The sequence below is a fragment of the Apium graveolens genome, chromosome 11 (genome assembly GCF_009905375.1).
Source record: "Apium graveolens cultivar Ventura chromosome 11, ASM990537v1, whole genome shotgun sequence".
NCBI lineage: Eukaryota > Viridiplantae > Streptophyta > Magnoliopsida > Apiales > Apiaceae > Apium > Apium graveolens.
The window spans coordinates 66,515,963-66,537,863 of NC_133657.1; the positions used below are offsets into that span (position 1 = coordinate 66,515,963).

General features: G+C 34.7%; 1 protein-coding gene across 1 annotated transcript; it reads right to left on the reverse strand.

Moving 5' to 3' along the window:
• Positions 1 to 15,646: 15,646 nt before the first annotated feature.
• On the reverse strand, positions 15,647 to 18,937 carry LOC141695565 (uncharacterized). The gene is made up of 10 exons (XM_074499803.1): positions 18,689 to 18,937; positions 18,400 to 18,586; positions 18,261 to 18,312; positions 18,043 to 18,164; positions 17,854 to 17,952; positions 17,556 to 17,744; positions 17,400 to 17,407; positions 16,380 to 16,980; positions 16,248 to 16,274; positions 15,647 to 15,966 (listed from the first exon to the last, which is right to left on the reverse strand). Exons 1-10 carry the CDS (start codon positions 18,935 to 18,937, stop codon positions 15,647 to 15,649), a joined length of 1,854 nt encoding a protein of 617 aa, XP_074355904.1.
• Positions 18,938 to 21,901: the final 2,964 nt, after the last annotated feature.

A 21,901-nucleotide genomic window follows, 5' to 3' on the forward strand; every position in this document is an offset into this window, starting at 1 on the left:
AAATTATAAAATTTATCTGTAACTAGCATGTATAGCATGTTAAGCATGGAAATATTCACAGAATCAAAATTACTGATTTTTCCAGAGAAAACTTTAGTCACAATATCACACATGAAACTCCATTCCTTCCTAAGACCTAATCTTCTAATATCACTTAGCTTAGTAGTTGGAAGTGCATAATGCATGGAATTAAGCATATTGATAATATCAGTGTCATTGTGTGGTGAAGTTACATTATCATCAGGAATTTTGAAACATGCTTTTATCACATCACTATTGATACAGAACTCATTACCTTTGATAGTTAGAGTGATGGTTTTGTCAGTAGAGTTGTAGATTGCAGTGGTCCACATCTCTTCAACAACTTCACAGAAAATTGTGGGTGATTCAAGCATGGCATAACTTAACTTGCAGTTCTACACAAAGTCCATCATCTTGTGATAGTCTTCTGATTGCTGAATACCCTTATTGACGAAAACAGTGAAGTTGTTCTTCTCATAAATGAACCCAGTTTGAGACATAATCTTTACTACAGGTGCCATTGTTAGAAAATGAAAGCTTGAAGAGAAAGAGGATATTTGCTTGAGAGAGAATAAAATAAAAGCAGTTGAATTTTAGAATGATAAAAGAAAATAATTGGAATTAAATAAGCTTTTATACTATCTCAAAAACAACGGATGAAAATAATAAAGAAAAGTAAATTACCCAATAGAAATTGTCTAAAATAGCCGTTTAAAAATAAACTGTAAAAATTCTACCCATTATCCGTCGTGTAATGCTTACAAACTATAAGTATACTCGATGGATAATGTTCAGGGAATTAACGGTTAAGATTTAGACAATTCGACGGATGAGGATAAACTGTTATCCGTCGAGTTTTAAAAGATTCCAGAAAAGTAATTGATTTTTATTTACAAATAGTATATCGACGGATGACTCAACTCGATGGATAATGGTCATCCGTCGAGATGCAAATTTTGACTTAGCCAAAATTTATCCATGACTGAAAATCAGCTAAATTTCTGGCTACATTTCAACTTGCAAAATAACTCAGATAAATTCAAGAGTAATTAAGCATACCTAACTCACTTACTAACCTTGAAAAGGTGGATTCATCCAGTGGCTTAAGATATCTACAAGTTGCTTCTCACTTGGAACAAAATGTAACTCTACAGTACCATTCATTACATGTTCCCTTATGAAATGGTACTTGATGTCTATGTGCTTTGTCCTTGAATGTTGCACTGGATTTTCAGTGATGGCAATTGCACTTGTGTTATCACAGAAAATAGAAATCCTCTCAACTTGCAAACCATAGTCTAGCAATTGATTTTTCATCCATAAAATCTGTGCACAGCAACTGCCAGCAGCAATATATTCAGCTTCACCTGTAGAAGTAGAAACTGAATTTTGCTTTTTACTGAACCAGGACACAAGCTTGTTTCCTAGAAATTGACAAGTTCCTGTTGTGCTCTTTCTGTCAATTCTGCAACCTGCATAGTCTGCATCTGAATAACCAGTTAGATCAAAACCAGAATCTCTAGGATACCAAATGCCAAGTTTTGGTGTTCCCTTGAGATATATGAAAATTCTCTTAATAGCTATCAAGTGAGATTCTCTAGGATCAGCCTGAAATCTAGCACATAAACATGTAGCAAACATTATATCTGGCCTACTAGCTGCTAAGTACAGAAGTGAGCCAACCATGCCTCTATAGCTTGAAATATCCACAGACTTTTCAGTAGTGTTTAATTCAAGCTTAGTTGTAGTGGCCATGGGAGTTTTTGCAGATGTGCAATCCATTAGATCAAACTTCTTTAAAAGATCAAAAATATATTTAGTTTGACTAATGAATATTCCATCACTAACTTGCTTAACTTGTAAACCAAGAAAGTAAGTTAGTTCTCCCATCGTACTCATTTCATACTTACTTTGTATCAGTTTGGCAAACTTTTTACAAAGTTTCTCATCTGTAGAGCCAAAAATAATATCATCTACATAAATTTGAACAAGTATGCTAGAGCCATTGATATTTCTGAAAAATAAAGTTTTATCTATAGTACCTCTTGTGAAGTGATTTTCCAAAAGGAACTTTGATAAAGTGTCATACCAGGCTCTAGGTGCTTGTTTCAGTCCATAAAGTGCTTTCAGTAGATAATAGACATACTCTGGAAAATTTGGATCTTCAAAGCCAGGAGGTTGACTAACATACACTTCTTCCTCCAAATCTCCATTCAGAAAGGCACTTTTGACATCCATTTGATAGACCTTGAAATTGGCATGGACTGCATAGGCTAAGAAGATTCTGATGGCTTCAAGTCTTGCAACAGGAGCAAATGTTTCATCAAAATCTATTCCTTCTTACTGGAAATAGCCTTTAGCAACCAATCTGGCTTTGTTCCTTACTACTATGCCATTTCCATCCATCTTGTTTCTGAATACCCATTTGGTGTCTATTGGATTCTTTCCTTTAGGCTTGGGTACCAGCTTCCATACTTTATTCCTTTCAAATTGGTTTAGCTCCTCCTGCATAGCTAAAATCCAATCAGGATCTAACAAGGCTTCTTCTACCTTCTTTGGTTCTTCCTTTGACAGAAAGCTGCTGTATAGACATTCTTCTTGAGTTGCTCTCCTGGTTTGAACTCTAGAAGAAACATCACCAATAATCAGTTCAAAGGGGTGATCTTTTGTCCATTTCCTTGGTTGAGGTAGATTAGCTCTAGATGAAGAGACCTCAATATTGTCTTGATGTGTGATTGAGTTTTGATTGCTAGAAACTCCCCCTGAGTTTGAGGATCTTTGATTTGAGAAAGGGGTACTTTCTATGGGTGATCTACCTTGACTTCCTGCTCCTTTAGATAACCCGACGGATGGTGAATTTTGAGTACCGACGGATGAGGCAGGTTGTCTTCCGACGGATAACACAGATTGCCTTCCGATGGATGAAGCATTATGCAACTCGACGGATGTTGAGTTTTGTGCTTCATTGGTGGTAGATTTGTCTGCATTATCCTTAGTCACTATTTCTTGATCACTCTCATCATCACTTTCATCACTGACCATCTCAACATTATCGAATTTGAGGCTCTCATGATAATCTCCATCTTTCAGTCCTTCAATCTTTTTATCATCAAACACAACATGTATAGATTCCACAACAATGTTGGTTCTTAGATTGTAGACTCTATATGCTTTACCAACAGCATATCCAACAAAAATTCCTTCATCTGCTTTAGTTGAGTTGAAGTCAGCTAGGTACACATTTCCTCTTCTCACACCAGTGAGAACCACTTTGTTGTTTTGATTATTAGTCACAACACGGGCTTCTTTGTTGAAGGTTACTATGTTGCCTTTGTCACAAAGCTAGCTGATACTCAACAGATTGTGTTTGAGACCATCCACTAAGGCAACTTCTTCAATGATGACATTGTCCTTTGAAATCAAGCCATATCCCACAGTATAACCTTTGCTGTCATCTCCAAAAGTAATACTTGGGCCAGCTCTCTCCTTAAACTCTGTGAGCAGGGTAGAATCACCAGTCATGTGTCTTGAACAGCCACTATCCAAGTACCAAAGATTCTTTCTGTTTCCCTGCACACATCAAAATCAAATCAAGTTGATTTTGGTACCCAAGTTTCCTTGGGTCCTGCCTTGTTAGCTTTCTTCTTATGTTTCTTAGGTCTTAACTCATTTGACTTAGGAATTTCAGATTCTTCCTTAGTCATTTGGGTTGGGCCTTTGAAACCATTTAATGCAACAGAATTATCATGCATATTATGGCTAACAGGAAATGACATTATTGGTGCAAACATGTTATTCCAGTAAGGCATGCTAAATGGCATTTGAGGCATATTGTATGCAGCATAATATGGATCAGGTACAAATGGCATATTAGCAAACTGTGCATTCATATTCTGTGTAGGCATAGCATTAACAGGTATGGGAGGCATGGCATTTATGTTGGGAAATTGAGACTGAACAGACATGGGAGTAGGCATGGCAGATTAGCAATTAACAGATAAATGATTTACACTACCACACTTGACGCAGATTTTTCTAGGAGCATATTTATCAGGTGTGTAGTTATTGTGTTTGTTAATCCCTACTTTACCATTCCTATTGTTTTTCCTTTTAGTCTCTATTTTTACCTCAATTTTCTCAAGTCTGTCACTTAACTGTTTGACAGTCATGTGACCAACATTAGCCTTTTTCCCTTTCTTAGCTTGACTTGACTCACCTGAAACAAAGTTCTTGGAAACAGACCCATACTTTTCATTTAGCTTGATTAATTTGGCTTTGCTAATGGGTTTGCTTACAGCCGACGGATGAGGATTTTCATCATTCGACGGATAACACTTTTTGCTATCCGACGGATAGTCCTCATCATCCGTCGAGTCTACATCTGTCAACAACCCATCTACCAAAATAGGTTCTAGTTTCTCTTTATTCTCCTTCCAGGCTTCATCACAAAAAGACTCAATTCCTTGAACTTAGGTGATTTGAGCATGAACATCCCTAGATGTTTTCCATGCTTTAATCACCTCTTGTTCAAGCTTGAGCTGCTTCTTCAAAATTTCTTCCTTTTTCAAGGACTTAGTTAATTCCTCCTTGGCAATCTTACACTCAATTTTTAGTTTCTCAAACTCAACAAACTGAGACTCAAGCACATTATTCCTCTCACTTAAAAACAAGTTGTTTTCTTTGATTTTAGCATTTTCTTTAGTGAGAGACTTAAGTGTAACACGCAAATGATACAATTCTGTAGACATGTCATTTATGGCATCATTACACTCAGCTTTAGATAAATGTGCAAGGTTTGTAGTGATTACCTGATTGCTTGAGGAACTTGTCTCTGTTTCATCAGACTTGGCCATTAGGGCTAGATTGATATAGCTAACATCTTCATCTTCATCCAAACCATCTGCTGCCCAGTCATTCTCTTGTGTAATAAAAGCCCTTTCCTTTTGTTTGAGTAGATCAAAGTATTTTTTCTTATAATCCACAGACTCAAACCTTTTCTTACTGGAATCTGACTTTCTACACTCATTTGCAAAATGCCCTGCCAAGCCACATTTGAAACATTTGAATTTTGACTTATCCACCATGTTTCTATTTGGCTTGGCTGCTCCAAAGTTCTTTTTGAACTTGAGCTTGGAAAATCTTCTGGAAAGAAATGCTAGGTGCTCATCAATGTCCTCCATGTCATCTTGGCTCAACGAATCTTCACTTTCTGCTGCAAGCCCCTTACCCTTATTCTCACAGACCTTTGAAGTTGATTCTACAGCTTCCATCTTCACTTCCTTCTCCTTTTCCAGATCAGCAACTAGTGCAATGGATCCTCCTTTCTTCTTTCCTCTCTCCATTCTTTCATCCGGCTTTATCTCAAGCTCATAGGTCTTCAGAATGCCATACAGTCTCTCCAAAGTAAACTCCTTATAATCTTGTGAGTTTCTCAATGAGACTGTCATTGGTTTCCATTCCTTTGGAAGAGATCTGAGAAATTTCATATTGGAGTCTTTAGTCTGATAGACTCTTCCATGCAACTTAAGAGCATTTAGTAGTTTTTGGAATCTACTAAAAATGTCAGTGAGTGACTCACTTTCTTCATTGTGAAAATGCTCATATTGCTGAATCAGGAGCTGCATTTTATTTTCTCTTACTTGCTCAGTGCCATCACAAATTATCTGTATTGTGTCCCAAACTTCCTTGGCAGTTTTGCAGTTGATAATGTTATCAAACATGTCTGCATCAACTCCATTGAACAGAATGTTCATGGCCTTTTTATCTTTCCTGACTTGTTCAATGTCAGGATCAGACCATTCATGCCTTGGCTTTGGAACAGATGGCTCGTTTCCTGTTGCAGCTCTCATTGGAACATGAGGGCCTTTTTCTATGCAGTCCACATAGGCCTCATCTTGAGAAAGCATATGAAGATGCATCTTTACCTTCCAATGATGGTAATTATCTTTATTAAGAAAAGGAATCTTGACTCCAACATCTTTCTTGTTCATCTTGCTGAATTGTTTTGATCTTTAAACTCTTTGTAGATTAAGAGCTTGCTCTGATACCAATTGTTAGTCCATTAACAATATAGCAAGAATTACAGAAGGGGGGTTGAATGGAATTCTTGAACCTTTTTCTCGAAATAAAAATGTTCAACTCGAATATAGATATAATGTTTTGATTAGCACAATGCGGAATAGAAACTTAATAGAATCAAAACATAAGTAATTAAAAACAAGAGTCTTTAAAAACTTTCTGGTGGATTTAAACAATTCCACCAGAGATATATATAATATATCGAGAGGACTCTGTGTGCAGGAATGCTCACAGCTGCTTACAAATTGAACTACTAAGAATACAGGAAATGCTAATGATTCTGCTTACAAAGATTTCTCTGTTTTTGTGTTTCTCAGCTATCTCAGTTATTTTTCTATTTGCTACTCTCTTGGTTTATATAATACCAAGATTACAAAGTTAAAAAGACTGAACAAATATAAAAACTATCAGTCTTAAGCTTTGCTGTTTTTCATCCTCTATTACCCAGTTAATGGGCTTCCACAGTGTGTATGTATACATCTCGACGGCTGTGTGTCAGCTTTCACTGTTCAACTGCTGTTTGAATTCTTCATATGATCATCCGTCGACTTTCAGAACATCCGTTGATGGTTTAATTTATCATCCATCGAATGCTATATTAAACATCCGTTGATAGTCATTTGATCATCCGTCGATGGCTTTGTTAATCATCCATCGGTAGCTATTTTGGCACTTGACTCTATTTCACTTATGCAGAATTACAAGACATCATTTATGTACAATTAATCAACCTATTCTACATATCTAGTTAAAGTCAACATGACTTATATGCTACTACAGATTCTATACAAAGGTGCATATATAATTGTGCTACAAACTTATTATTAGATAAGCTACTCACTCGATGGATAATAAGTTAATCATCCGTCGGGACTATAATGAGTTATCCGTCGGGACTATAATTCTTATCCGTCGAGTGCTACATAATTTCACTAAGTAAAATCTACTTAGATGTTTTGTTTATGAAATCATCAAGTACACAACATATGCACAACAGAAGCCACTGTAAAAAGGAATTTCAAAAGATGCATAAAATGAGCACAAACAGTTGAGGTGGACTCTTGCATAAATTTGTTCTATAGTAGACTTCATGATTGATGACAGATTTTAAGCACTTTTCTGAGTTATGCCTTATTTCTAAGATGTACTAAAGTTTATCAGACTTTAATCTTTATCTGATATTCTGCTGAATGCACACATTTTCACTCAATATGAATGATGAAAATTATTGTGGTGATTAAGTTGTTTTTGACAAACAGTTAAGTGTCATTTACATAAATTATGAGAACAAGTTCTGATGGAAGTTCTGATGATCAAACTCTGAAGAAAACAAGTCAGTATTTGTATGAAGAATCACAGAAAAAGATATTCACTTTTTGAGTTCATAAGCCATATTCTGATGACTGTTAAAATCTTATATAAGTTAAGTTATGATATTAAATCCTGATGGAATTCTTGATGCTTACGTGGCATTTTCTTTACTTGACTTATTTGTGATAAAATCTGAAATAGTCATATCAAATCAGAATATATTTGAGTAAGATAAAAACAGACATAATCATTATGGGTTAGTGGTAAATGTGTTTGTCCTGGAAAACTGCATGTGCATGGAAATTATTGCTTATTTTCCGTGCTCATTAACTCCTGTTTTACTTGTTTATTGACTGTTCACACGTTGCCAGGTGTAAAGTGTATCCCATGCTTCAAAAATATAATTGTTGAGTGGAGAGAGTGTTTATATAGGGGTTAAAAGATTTTCTAATCTTTTACTTACTTTTCTATTCTCAATCTCTTTTATTCTCTCACTCTCTAATATTCTTTGAAACGTTTTCTTTCAGGACTTCTATCAAACACCTTGCAAACACTATCTTTCTCACTTAATTTCTACAGAGATGGCACCAAAAGACTTGATTTTCAATGGAGCTAAATTTATTCCTAACAACTACTCGTCTATTCTTAACAAGGCTGACGCTCCATCAGAACTTCACTTTATTCAGGATTTCCATACTAATTCTGATATTGGGTATGCTTTGACCCAACCTGAAGAATTCTTTGGAACTCAAGTGCTGGAGTTTTGGAGAAGTGGAATCTATGATGATGGTGGTGCTCAAGGGTCCCCGAGTATTATCTTTACAATATGGGAGGATGAATATGTCGTGACTTTGGCTACAGTACGCCAAGCATTGCAGTGCCAGTTCTTCAAAGTATGATAGCCAGTCTGGGGTATGAAAAGACATTGGCAAAGCTGGGTCAATTTAAGAGATCCAATATAAGGAGGGAATATAGTTTCTTCATTGACTGCATTACAAAGACCTTCACCAACAAATGTTCTAATTTCGATGCAATCCTCATACCCAATCAACAAATCGGGTATGCTCTCATTAATCAAACTGATTTTGATTATGCAAGTGTTATTTTAGGCTTTATTGGGGATAGGTTGACAGAAGATAGGAATATTGTCTACTTTTCTAGATTCTGTCAGCTTATCTATAGTTTTTGTTGTGCTGATAAGCCCCAATTAGCTAGTGAATTACTTCCATCATTTAGATTAGCTAAAAGAGCTTTTAATGACTTATTATCTACTGATAATAAGAAGGTTATGTTAAGACCCCTCCAAATTCCTCTATCTGTCAAACAAGCCTTAATAATCTGTGATCCAGTTACATACACTGCATTATATCCTGAAGTCCAATCATCTGAACCTCAACCATCAGCATCCAAACACCTCAAACTTCTCAACCACAACCAAAATCTACCATCAGGACATCTGTTAAACCATCACCTCAATCATCTCAACTTGAATGATCAGCACATACCATCAGATCTTCATCTTCCAGGCCAAAGAGGATAAAGTCTGTTCCTCAACCTCCACAAAAGAGAAGGAAGATGATTCTCAGAGATGAATCTGGTAGTGATAAAGAGGAAACATTTGAAGCACGGGTTCATGCATTAGAACCTGTGATAGTTGAAGCTGAGAATGTTACTTCTCAGAAAGAAACTACAGCTCAATGTTCTGATACTTTGAAGAAGAAATCTGTAAGTTCTGAAGCTGCTAAAGCAACTCTTTCATTGGCAAGGAGATTGAAGAAAATGAAGGCTAGGAGGTATTTGTCTAAGGCTCCATCAGAAGATACTGAAGAAGTTGAGGAAGGGGATCAAGAATCTCTGATCTCACAAGAACCAATTATCATTGAAGCTCTTCCAGCTCAAGCCAAAGTCACCGCTACTGATCCAGTTTTCACCCCTCATGTCTCTCCTATTAAAGCTACAGATAATGCTGAAGAACAAACTACAACTTCTGAAATTGATATTCACAATTTGAATATACCAAATGTTCTTTATCTGGAAGCTCCATCTACAGAAGCTCAGCAATTTCCAACTCATTTTCCAATTTTAAATGCTGAGATACCATCTATATCAACCACACCAACTCTGGAGATAAATTCTGATGTTCAGAATTTAAATGAAGTTGTTCCTGAATCTCCAGTTGCTTCACACACTATTTTGTTGTCAGAACATAATGAGTCTTCCTCAAGTTCTGAAGACAGTGTTTCTGCTGAGACTCCAGTTCCCATTCTGGGAAAGGAAGAATTGATGAAGAAATTTGTTGAAAAGGAAGCACCTATTCCTTAGGAGGATACTCACAGAGGTATGGAGTGGACCAAGAAGTGGAATGACACTGATTTCATTCCAAGTTATAACATTTTGACAGAGCATATTTCTAAAGCTGATGAGTTGCTCACAAATGCTGATTTAAAGACACAACTCAAGATCACTGCTCTATCTACCAAACATCTTCAAGGTCTACATTCTTCTACTCTTGAGAAGTTTGATACATTAAAAGAACATGCTGATAAGCTAGATCTACAGCTTAAGCTTGATAAGAACAGATATATCAGACCTACTCTTGAGAAAATTGAAGCCGTTGAGAAGATTCAAGAGAAGCAACAGGCCCAAATTGATGAGGTCCTGGCTAACCAAGTTTCTCAGAAAGCTCAATTGGAAGAAATCCAATCTTCAGTTGAACTTCTTCTTTCTCTCTTACTTCCTGATGATGCCAAAAAGGGGGAGAAGGTAGTTAAGTTCAAATGCTCACCTACTGAAATATTGAAGAAAAAGGATGATAAAAGTGATGACCAGGGAAACTCTGATAAGAGTAGAGGTCAAGGAAAAGTTCAAGGAAAATCTTCTACACATAACAAGTCAAGTTCTGATGTTGTGAATGCTAAAAGTCTGAAGTCAAGTTCTGATAAACAAAGTCTGATGTCAAGTTCTGATATTCTGATTCAGTCGGGATCTAAAGACTCTCAGAAGTTTTTACAAATTCTGAAGCTAAAGGGGAAGCAGACTGCTGTTTATTACAAAAATCCTAAAATCCAGACACTTGATGAGGAGATAGCTAGCAGATTATTTCTGAAACAAAATCCAGGAATGGATTTGGAAACTCTCAAGGAGGAAGAAGCTAGATTTGCTGTTGAGAAGTCAAATCTTAAGTCTAAAGCTTCTGATGCAAAGAAACCTCCAAGGCCTAAGGAAAAAGGCACTGTGATCAGGGAAAAGTCAAATTCTGAGACTTCAAAGTCCAAGACTAGATCACAAACTGAGATTGATCCTAAGTCAAAAGGGAAAGAAAAAGTTGGTGAACCTTTAAAGATTGAGAAAAAGATAAGTTCTTCCATTCCAGTCTATCAAACTACAATGCATGATGATAATTTGATAGAAGATGAAACTTTTCAAATTTTGAAGAAAAGAAAGGTAATTGAAGAATCTAAAACAACCTCTGACACTGCTCAAGTTGTTCAGAATGAAGAACAGCAAGCTACAGAAGAAACAGCAAATTATGATCAAGTTAATTTGGAAAAGATGACAATTGCTGATAAGAAGAAGCTGTTATGGAAGAAAGCTACTCCAGTTGAACCAAAATCCAATCTCTTGATGAATCAACTCGCAACATTTGGATTGAGATCCAAGCAACCTAGAGATAAAGCTGGATTAGGTTCTGATGAAGAGAAAATACAAACAGGAGTAGAAGTTACTCTAAGAGATCCTTTCATATTGACAGATAAATTATATGAACAAATCAAACAAAAGCACCTTGACAAGGTGTTGTCTGCTCAAATCGTGATAGATGCTCATGATAAGGAAAATCTAAAGGAGAAATTGATTTTATTTCTCTATGATGGATTAACTTACAGACTAGCTGATACCGATGTACTAAAGAAGTCTGTCAGAGAACTTCAACATATTCACTATCTTCTGGAAGTAAAATCTGATGTTACAAGAAGATGGTCAGAATACATTTTGAAGGCTATAAGAGATCTATTTAGAATCTCTGGTACAAAGACTTCTCAGTATATACCAATGAATATTGAAGATGATGGAAGAGAAATTCCTATGCTGAAGAATTCTGCTAAGGTGGAAGTTATTTTGAAAGGAAAATGCTTATGTTATAATGAAAACTCTTCACATCCCAGAGTTATCAGACTTGGTGATGGACTTGAAAGAACATCAATTCAAGCTCTCAGAACAGCCATTTATCAGATTGGTGATAGTAAAGATGAAGAACTGATGCAGGTCGAAGCACAGTTAGTTGAAATTCTGAGGAAAGCTAAAGACAAGCTGGTAAGAGATTTTTTTAAGAATCATTATGGATTCAGATTGATCTAGTGAAGTTGGTAAAGCTAAAAGGACTGTAAGTTGTAGTTAATAGTCTTATTAAACTCTTATTGCATTTGAACTTAAATGTTTTTGACATCATCAAACCTATTAACTTGTATATTTTGCACAATTTACAAGTTGGGTAAGATTGTTAGATATATTTGAGATGTCATGTTTAGTTTTCAGATCTTAACAAATAGGAAATATCAGTACTTACTGGAATCAGTACTTAATGGAAGTCAGAACTTAAGGATATCAGGACTTAGATTATCAGAAGATAAATATCAGAAGATGGATATCAGAACTTAGGTACTGGAGGACTAACAGTTAAGGAAGGAAGCTGATTTACAGGAAAGAAGATCGAGACTAATACAAAAAGAAGATATGCATGGAAAGAGTTAGAGGACTTAAAGCATTGTATAAGATATCTGATTGATATATTTTAGGAGACAGAATTATATTCCATATTAATTAGAAGTTATCTTGTAACTGTGTACTATATAAACACAGACATAAGTTTACACTAAATGTGTTATCATTATTGAGAAGATCATACATTGTAACCTAGCATCTCTCGTGATATTTGTTCATCACTGAGAGAGAACAGTTCCATTGTAACAGAGTTTATTATATCGAATATATATGTTTACTGTTACTTGTGTTCGAAATCGATTTGATTGTATTCTACACTGTATTCAACCCCCTTCTACAGTATTGTGTGACCTAACAACTTTTAAATGACATTTGTTACATGAATATGAAACCAAGGATGTCCTTCCTTCAACTTAGTAATTGTGAAACCACAATACAATTTCTTCTACAACTGATCATTTTAAGGATAATGTTAAAAATGAAAAGTATATTGCATATAATTCAAAGATAATGCTCTAAAATTGCTGTCAAAAATGAATTAACCTCAACACTGCCAGCAACATTGTCAATTAAATTTTTCAGATTTATAAATTCATAAGGAGAGGCCAATATTAAAGCATAGCTATTATCTGCATCATCCTTCGCCGGCTTGTAGCCTTCAAGTTCAAGCCTACATATTATATGATATACATATGATATGCAATCTTGACAAAATATGGAAAATGAGTAAAAGTTTATAAGATTGTACCTGTTTCTCATCTCAAGTACACACTCATCATCAAGATTGAAGTACACTTTCGAGGATGCCAAGCTGCTGATTTGAAGTGTATCTAAAAATTTAAAGCAATATATATCTTACATATAATGTAATTTAATATAACCGTGTGTAACCTTACTGACAAATTAGTGCATAGCATCAAATACTAAAGATCAAACCGTTGTATGTTCCTAGCTTTGCGCTTGTCATAATTACAATAACATTTTCCTCATGGTTATATTCCTCATATTGATCACTGACAACTTTCGCCATATCTCCCCATATATCAACCATGTGCTTATTGCTATAATGTAAGCAAGTAAAGATTTAATTACTTATAGAGCAAGGTCCCAAAATTGATAACAACGTAAAAAATAAAAAAAATTGTATGTTAAATTAAAAGAATAACCTTGCATTATAAATTATGAATCGAACAATATCCCTATCTCCAAACTTAGTGGGGATTTTGCTTACTTTAATAAAGTCTTCAACAACTCCAATTATATCTACAATATATAAACACATGGATTGCAGTCAAAACTTTTATAACAATTGTTAATAGGAATAATACTAAGCCAAATAGGATAGAGGAAGTAACCTATAACAAATTATGGATTCTCTTTGGGACCATATTTTTTGGCTTCATCCATCAAATCACCCAAATCCATAAATTCAAATTTATATTTTGGAATCATAACATAATCGGTGCATGGTTGGAAAGTGGTAGCATTTGTAAATATTATAGATGTGTCTGTAGAAACAGACTTTAAATTCCCAGAAGCATCCCTAACCATTAACGTCTCAATAATATAAACTACTCCTTCAACAACATTCTTCCCAATCAGTTTTCAAGTATCAGCAAAAGCAAATGCATGAATATGAGTATTCTGCACATAATATAAAGTAGCAAAGTATAATTTTAAATATCCATTCATAAAATGCAAATGTAATCAATATATAATGAAATCAACAGAAGGTATTTACATCATCATAAAGAAGAATGAGATTCCAGCCTTTCGTTATTTGTGATTCAGAAGACACGGTAAGCCACATTCTTGTAACTCTTGCCTTGATCTTCCAATCTGACCTAGATTTGTCAAGGCTTAAAATGTATTCAAACATGAGGGCTTCCATCTCTGCAAGATTTCGTGAAAATAAATTATAATTTAAATTAAACAGAATGATCTATTATTAGAATTTAAAACTCACAACTCATGAGAGAGCTTACATGTTCTATTCTTAATTAATGGAGATACAGGACTTAGAATATCACACCGACATGGTAGTCTTTTTGTAGTCCATTACCCTACATTAACGGGAATGATAATTGATGACATGTTGTTGAATGAAGTGCACAACAAACATATATTGCGGACTTGATATTTCCCTTTTAATACGTGACATAAGGCCTGTAAAGGGATAATCCAATCAGCCTTTAACTGAATCATAAACATATCATTTGATTGGATGGATTATTATTTGATACGATGAGGATCAATGTGATTGGCTCAGCATCAAGTTAGTTAGATGGATTAGTGGGAACTAATTATACAGATTTCTTATATACATGCCATTCTTTTTTATTCTTTTTTATACTATAAATTGTTTTTTGAAATAAAACTCAATGACATAAAATTATAATAAAAAAAGACATTCAACTGTTAGAAAAATCACATACCATAAAATAAGGACTTCAAGTACAAAATATTCATTGTCAAACAATTACAATAAGTTAGTTAAAACAAAAATTATCACAATTTTGGAAGGTTGTAGAAAACTTCTTCAAACACAACATTTGATATAATATTTGTGATTTTCCCATTATCTTCATCAATAAGAATATGTAGTCCTTCTGGAGATGTAACACGGGATATTGCAACGTATAACTGACCATGAGAGAATACGGGTCGAGGAAGATACAATCCAACTGTGTCCAATGATTATCCTTGGCTCTTGTTCGCAGTCATGGCAAAACATATTTGGACAGAAAATTGTGTTCTTTTAAATTCAAATGGCCAATTCGTGTCTGTTGGTACCATATCGATTCTTGGAATTAGATGTTTCGTACCAACTTGAGATCCACAGAGAATTTGACATTCTGTACTATATTTTTACATCCAGTAACTATCACCCTTGTACCATTGCATAGACCCAAAATCTGATTTAAATTCCTCTTCAACATAACAACAGCTCCAACCTTTACTTTCAACTCATGTTTAGGCATACATGGCATATTAATGGAGTTCAGATACTCAACTGGAAATGATAAATCAAAGTCATTATCGTCAACACCCATGTCTTCAATTGAATCTTGGATGAGATAAGTATGCACATTACCCGAAACTCTTTCAAAAATTTGCGCATTGATGTCATCAACTACAATGTTTGTTGGAGTCAAAATAGATCTCGATCTCAGATACTCCTGTGAATGCATATTATTCTGAAAATCTGGATATATAATGTTAATTAGGGTTTCTATGGGACTTTTCAAGGGACTCTTGACAACAAAGTCATCAGGAACTACAAACTCAGTTTCAACATCGCACGATGAGTATCAATGCATTCAATTTTTCCGTCTCCAATCTCAAGTTGCCATTTACTAAAATCGGCTATTACTTTATTTCTAGCTTCAGAATTACCTGAATGTAATCTCATGTTCTGATTAAGAAGAAAGACCTCGCAAGATTTCCAAATCCGGGATTTGTTAAATGATGCATTCATTATTTCAACCCTTCCAGCCTTAGGCAAAACAGGTAATATCTATCGAAAATTGCCACCAAAAACAACTATAATACCACCAAAGGGACTTTTTCCTTGTTCTACATCAATGGTAACCATTATGTCTCGCAAACTTATGTCCACGGCTTCAAATGCATAGCGATGCTGCATTGGAGCTTCATCCCATATTATAAGACTTGTGTGTTGCATCAACTCTGCAATGTCTATACAATATTTTATTCCAGCAATAGAACTCCGATCTAATTTAAGCGGTATTTTAAACCTAGAATGAGTTGTTCGGCCACCAGGAAGAAGTGTAGCAGCAATTCCGGAGCCTATAAAAGGAAGAACAATCTTTCCTTCTGATCGAAAACGTGAACAAAGAGTTTGCCAAAGGAACATTTTACCACATCCACCGCTCCCGTAAATAAAAAACATTCCACCTTTATTTTTTTTAATATTATCAACAACTAAATAATATACATCCAGCTGCCTTGAGTTCAGATTTTTATGAGTTTTTTCGTGATTAAGTCTCAATTCTTCTTTATTGTAGTTATTTCCTCAACAATGAGACGATTGACAAAAGTTTGAAAAAATCGTTCATCAGGAAATGGCATCATATGAAAATCTTTTAAGGACTTACCAACATCATTTAACAACTTTTCAATCTCTGCACAAAAAAAACAATGGTAAATGTTCCGACATCTAACTAAAAACAATAAAAGTAATAGTACAAAGTAACGAAGGTATCTTGTATTTAATAATGATCACATACCTGCTAAAGCATAGTTATGGATTTCATACTCAGACAATATCAAATGAATGTTATATGAAATCCTGCGCCTCATATAAAGAACATCTTCTAACAATGTTGGCCAGTGTTTTTCCCATAGTGCAAGCAGATCGGACACATAACAATTTTCCAGGATGTTAACAAACATAGCCCGAATTTGGGTTGGCATAGCTGAGAATGCATTTTCTTCCAAAGCATCATGCCACTGCTTGTCATTATTTAACAGACCAAGAGCACCACATGCTTCCTTAAATGTATCATATGTAGTTCCATCAATGGTTCGCAGTCGAGTGAAAGATAAAGCACCTTTACATCTAAGTAACAACATTCGAAGATACAATAATTCACCAGTTGTTGCATGAACCTTTGCTAACCTCTCAACCACATCACCTCTTTGACAAAGCTTCCATTTAGCAGTTTTCTTTATCCATGTAAAATGGGTGGAAAAGTCAGAATACGTAAAATTTCGCGCTTGTGGAAATTCACTATTAGCTACAAACCATGCATCTAGTTTACTTTTTTTGGAAGTCACATCATTGCACACATCCTTCAAATCTGCAGAACTCTGAATATTCAAGTACTTCTGATCGGGCAATGTATTGGTAAGCGATCAACACTTGGAGAACGATGGTGAATGTCAAACCCAAAAATCCTCCAGGATGCCTCAGATGCACAAATATATCTACCATCAAGAAAATTCTTGACCTCATTCAAATTCTTAGACGGATCTTGCAGTTTGTTCATTCCCTGATTTATTACTTTTCTTCTTCAACAACATTGTAACAGTGTCATGACCCTTCAAACAGTACTTGAAGAGATATTTCAATGATCTTGAACTATTGCAAATTTCCAATTTTATATGACACTGAAACCGCAACATAAGATCTCGATTGTATGGCACTACATATTGATTGTCAAGGTTGATCCCTTTTTTGTTGATAACTCTACCACTGTTACGCCTCCGATAAATAAGAAAACCAGAATCGTCAAAATAAGTATTACCATTAAATCTGCAAAAAAAAAATTACATGCGTCGACATTAATAATAAAATAGACTTATTGCGGAACATATGTATCACTCTATTTATTCACACCTCTTTGGGAAATGACGCATGCATTATCCTTTCACCATACATGGAGATGTATATAAGTCTTTACCACAGGTTCCATGCATCATGTAGTTCTTAACAGCTTCATATGCTATTGGATCAGAATTCATATCTAGTATTTCGGAAGGAACCAACTGGTCAACCTTTTCAATAGAATTAGGTCTGCTTTCAGGGCTCAGCCAGATTAGCATATGCACATGTGGCAAACCACGCTTCTGGAATTCAATTACATGCATAACTATGTAAAACATAAGTAAAGTAAAAATATGTCATTAAATTTATGCATATGTAGATATGTTTCAAAAAATTCAATGTAAAATTGACGGTGTCCAATAAAATAAATTTACCTCCTATACACTTTCCAAAGTAGTTCTTCTTTTTAATCAAATCTAATAGTTGATCAAGATTCAATTTAAACACGTGAGAAACAATATCCGGTGCATCAACTGGATCAATATTGGGAAATAATTTAAGCATTTATTGTATCTCTGGCCACTTTGAGTTGCACGTCATGGTGAGAAATAAGGATGGATGACCAATTGCACGACATATCGCCAAGGAATCCTTAAAGTATTGAAACATGTATCGTTGAGATCCAGTGAATGAAGTAGGCAGTATAACAGCTTTTCCAACATGCATTGGATCATGGTCTCCTTTACTGAGAGCATCACGTACAGAATTATACAAATCAGCACGGATGGTAGTTTGATGCGTTGAAACCAAGTCTAATATATATTGTTCAATGGAAGCAAACTAATCAACAACGTACTGTTGCCACAAATGTCCGGCAAGGTGTGGAGTTAAACCTGAAATTAATGACACAATGGTGAGAATATGCACTAATTCATTACGCAGTTTATATTCTAATCACATTGCTTACTTCTAATAAATACCTTCAGAATTGCGTATCATAATCTTGTAACAATAATACTCTTTTAGTGAAATATGTCGCCTCTGTGTAGAGTCAGGATCAAGGTCTTCATCATCTAAATTCTCTGTTTCAGGGTATTTAATGTTTATCAGAGGTATACGTTTATGATACCCCTCGGTTCCCCAAAGAAATAGTAGTGGATATTGCAACTGCATAAAATATGGATTTGTTTCATATATCCTCTTCAATCCTTCTTATTTGGAATTCACAACTGTGTCTCTAAAACCACCGGTATCCGTATCATCACTAACAATGAAAGCAGCAACCTCATCAGATGGCATAATATGGTTTGGTATCCCGCTAGAAGATTGAGATGATATGAGGACTAACTTAAACTCATCCAGATCTTCATTTTCAAACCGATTCCGAGCCATGCGAAAAGTTTTGACTAACTCATTGTTCTTGTCTAACATACTTAAAAGTTCCTCGACAATATCTGGATCAACATTGTCAGAAGCACCTCCCATTACATTGATATTATTCTCAACCTCATTCTGCATGTCGTATATGTAGAGTTGGTAAAATTTGGGGCAAGATCCATCCAGCGGTACTAAACTCCCAACCAAATGATAGTTTTGACCTTGTAAATGAAAATAATATGGAGAGCTATCTTTGTTTATTGGGTTATCAATCTTACCACCGGTGGAAGTGAATTGGAACATGCAGTTGTACACTTTTATGTACTGTTTAAAATGCCTTGATTTCTCACAACCGAGTAACAAAGAAGCTAGTCGTTCTGGTGGCGGTCTTTCTTTTGGCAAATTTTATCTGGCCATTCCGACAATATATAGAAAATGTGGGCTCTTTACACGGACTTAATTTATTATTACGCTCTTCGTTCCACATAGTAGCACCACATTTATTGCACAACTTTGACGGAGGACCAAGATCCATATATCCACGCCACAAATTTTGATTCAATATCACACCATTCAGGTCATCATGGTACATGTCATCAATTCCAACATCTGAATCACTGGACTCTGAATTGTCAGTTTCAACCACATTTTCAAAATATGAAATCAAATTCCTCTTCTCAGGAGTTGCTTGACATTTATTCTTTCCTTTAATATTTCTTAACTTTGGTTCATGGGGATTATGACAACTTTTACGTAAATGAGACATCCCAGGTTGGCTCATTAGCCCATGTTCGAAGATGGGATTAGAGTTTGAAGATGCGTCACCGCTATTCACAGAGGACATACCAAGTCCTTTACGTTGCACAGCTGCATAGTAAATAAATAAGTGAGTATACATCTCCTTTCTTGAAGAAAGTGGGATTAAAAAATTACATTCTGTAAAGTTTTAAAAAAATTCCCAAAATAGCATATTCTCAAAAAAACATATGCATGACATTTGTATACATCTTCTCAATATTAGGACCACGTACTTTATATTTTTTATCTGCAACAAAATACAACAATGGAAATTAATTGTTTTCCCATCAAAACAGGCATAAAATCTTACAATTTGGAGAATTAAGTTAATAGGTAACGCACACATGGTACTGTTCATATCTGAAGGCGTGGAATATGGTTTTGTGTTCTTCGTCACTACACTGTTATTTTCTACACCTGTAATTCCCGAAAAAGAAGATTGTTGAACAAAAATAAAATAAAATACAGAGTTATTAATATACATTGTTAGTAATGGAATAAACTGATTAGGGGCAAACATGAAATAGGAAATCATAACAACTTATTGAAAACAGAATTATTAAAAGACAACATACACATGGGGCTTGTAAAAATTTTCTCAATATTGCGATCACGTATTCTACGTTTCACTACTGCAACCAATAACACAATGTAATGTTAAACATATAGCAAATGCAACAGAACATACAAACTTCTAACTTTCAGTATCAAGTTCTAATATAACGTACACGACGCATTGGTAATATCTGACAATGCAACAGCTCCTTCCATGTTCTTGGCAGTTGGAGTGTTATTTTCTTCAAGTATAATACCTGAAATAGGTGAAATTGATACACTGCAAGGAGTGTTATTTAATCCACCAACAAGTCTCAATCCTACACATCTGCTCATACGTTTCAAATCTAGCAATCAACAAATATCACAGACAATAAAATTATACATAACATCATACATCTGCAAGGAACATTGGTACAGAGACTGAACATCGGCACAAAAAATTTGTAGACAAACTACACATACCTGTGAAGGAAGATCTGCTGCTTCTATTAGACGAAACATCAACAACAAAATTAGAAGGTTTGTAGGGGGGTCACGCAAAACATTTGTCTTATTTGATAATGGTTGTAAAGGAGACCTATTTCCCACTACAAAATGCGTATGTTACACATGAGTTTCAGAATTTATTTATGTAACAAATAAGATATGTATGATATGGAAAACTTACAAGACGATACTACAGAACTTGGTGTTTGTTGATTTGAAACTGCAACACTTTTCTTGGCCAACACAAATATTTCTACGCTTCACAACTAAGTTCATGAAACGAATATAAGGACATGATTTAGATTTAAAACTACATACGAACATAAAGACAAAGAAAGATGCAATACCCGTCGAGTCAGGAACATTCAAACTTGGGATGGGCTGCAACACAGAAGATTGATTTACGTCCTCATTTGATGAATAATGGCTACGAATCAAACGTTTCAAACCTATTGATAAAGAAACAAACCAACCAAATCATATAACAGTTAACGTGCATAATGATTAACAGGACTTCAAAATGAAAACAAACCTATAAGTGAAGTCCTTGAAGAGGTTGTCTGAGACCGTGGATCCATGATTAACAGCAGATCAACGGAGTATGGAACGAATGAGAAGAACAGAGGAGGCTGGAGTTATGCAGCAGACTGAGAGAAACAATTCAAAAAAATTCAAACATATTATTCAGTTGCTACAATCAGGGAATGGGTTAAGTATATATGAGGGTAGTTTCTAAAATGGGTTATAATTAATTTAAATGAAAGATCCACGGATATGTGTATAATATAAAGTTTTATGTGTAAAAAAATAAAATGGGTCATGGGTAAATTTAAGATTATATAGATAGTTGCCTAATTTTTTTTAATATAAAAATATAATATTCAATTTTTATTAAAAAATAAAATATAAATTATGAAATTATATCTAACAATTTTAAAATATGAAACTTTAAAAAATGGTTACGACAGAGATTATATAATTTAATTTGGATATATTAGAATTAAAAAGTATACTAATTTATCGTGATTATTTATTTATCGAGATTGTACCTACAAATCTTTCGATATTTAACCCAAAACATCTTTGTTTATGAGAATTTCTTTCGCCTTCCTCACGGGATTTGAAAATTCGATTTTTTTCCGAATACTGAGTGTATGATTGTGTTTCATTAGTAAGAAAATTGGTATATATTATTATTATTAAACTACAATATTTTTTAAAAAAAACGACATAGTAGTTAGTTTGGACAACACGTGAATGACA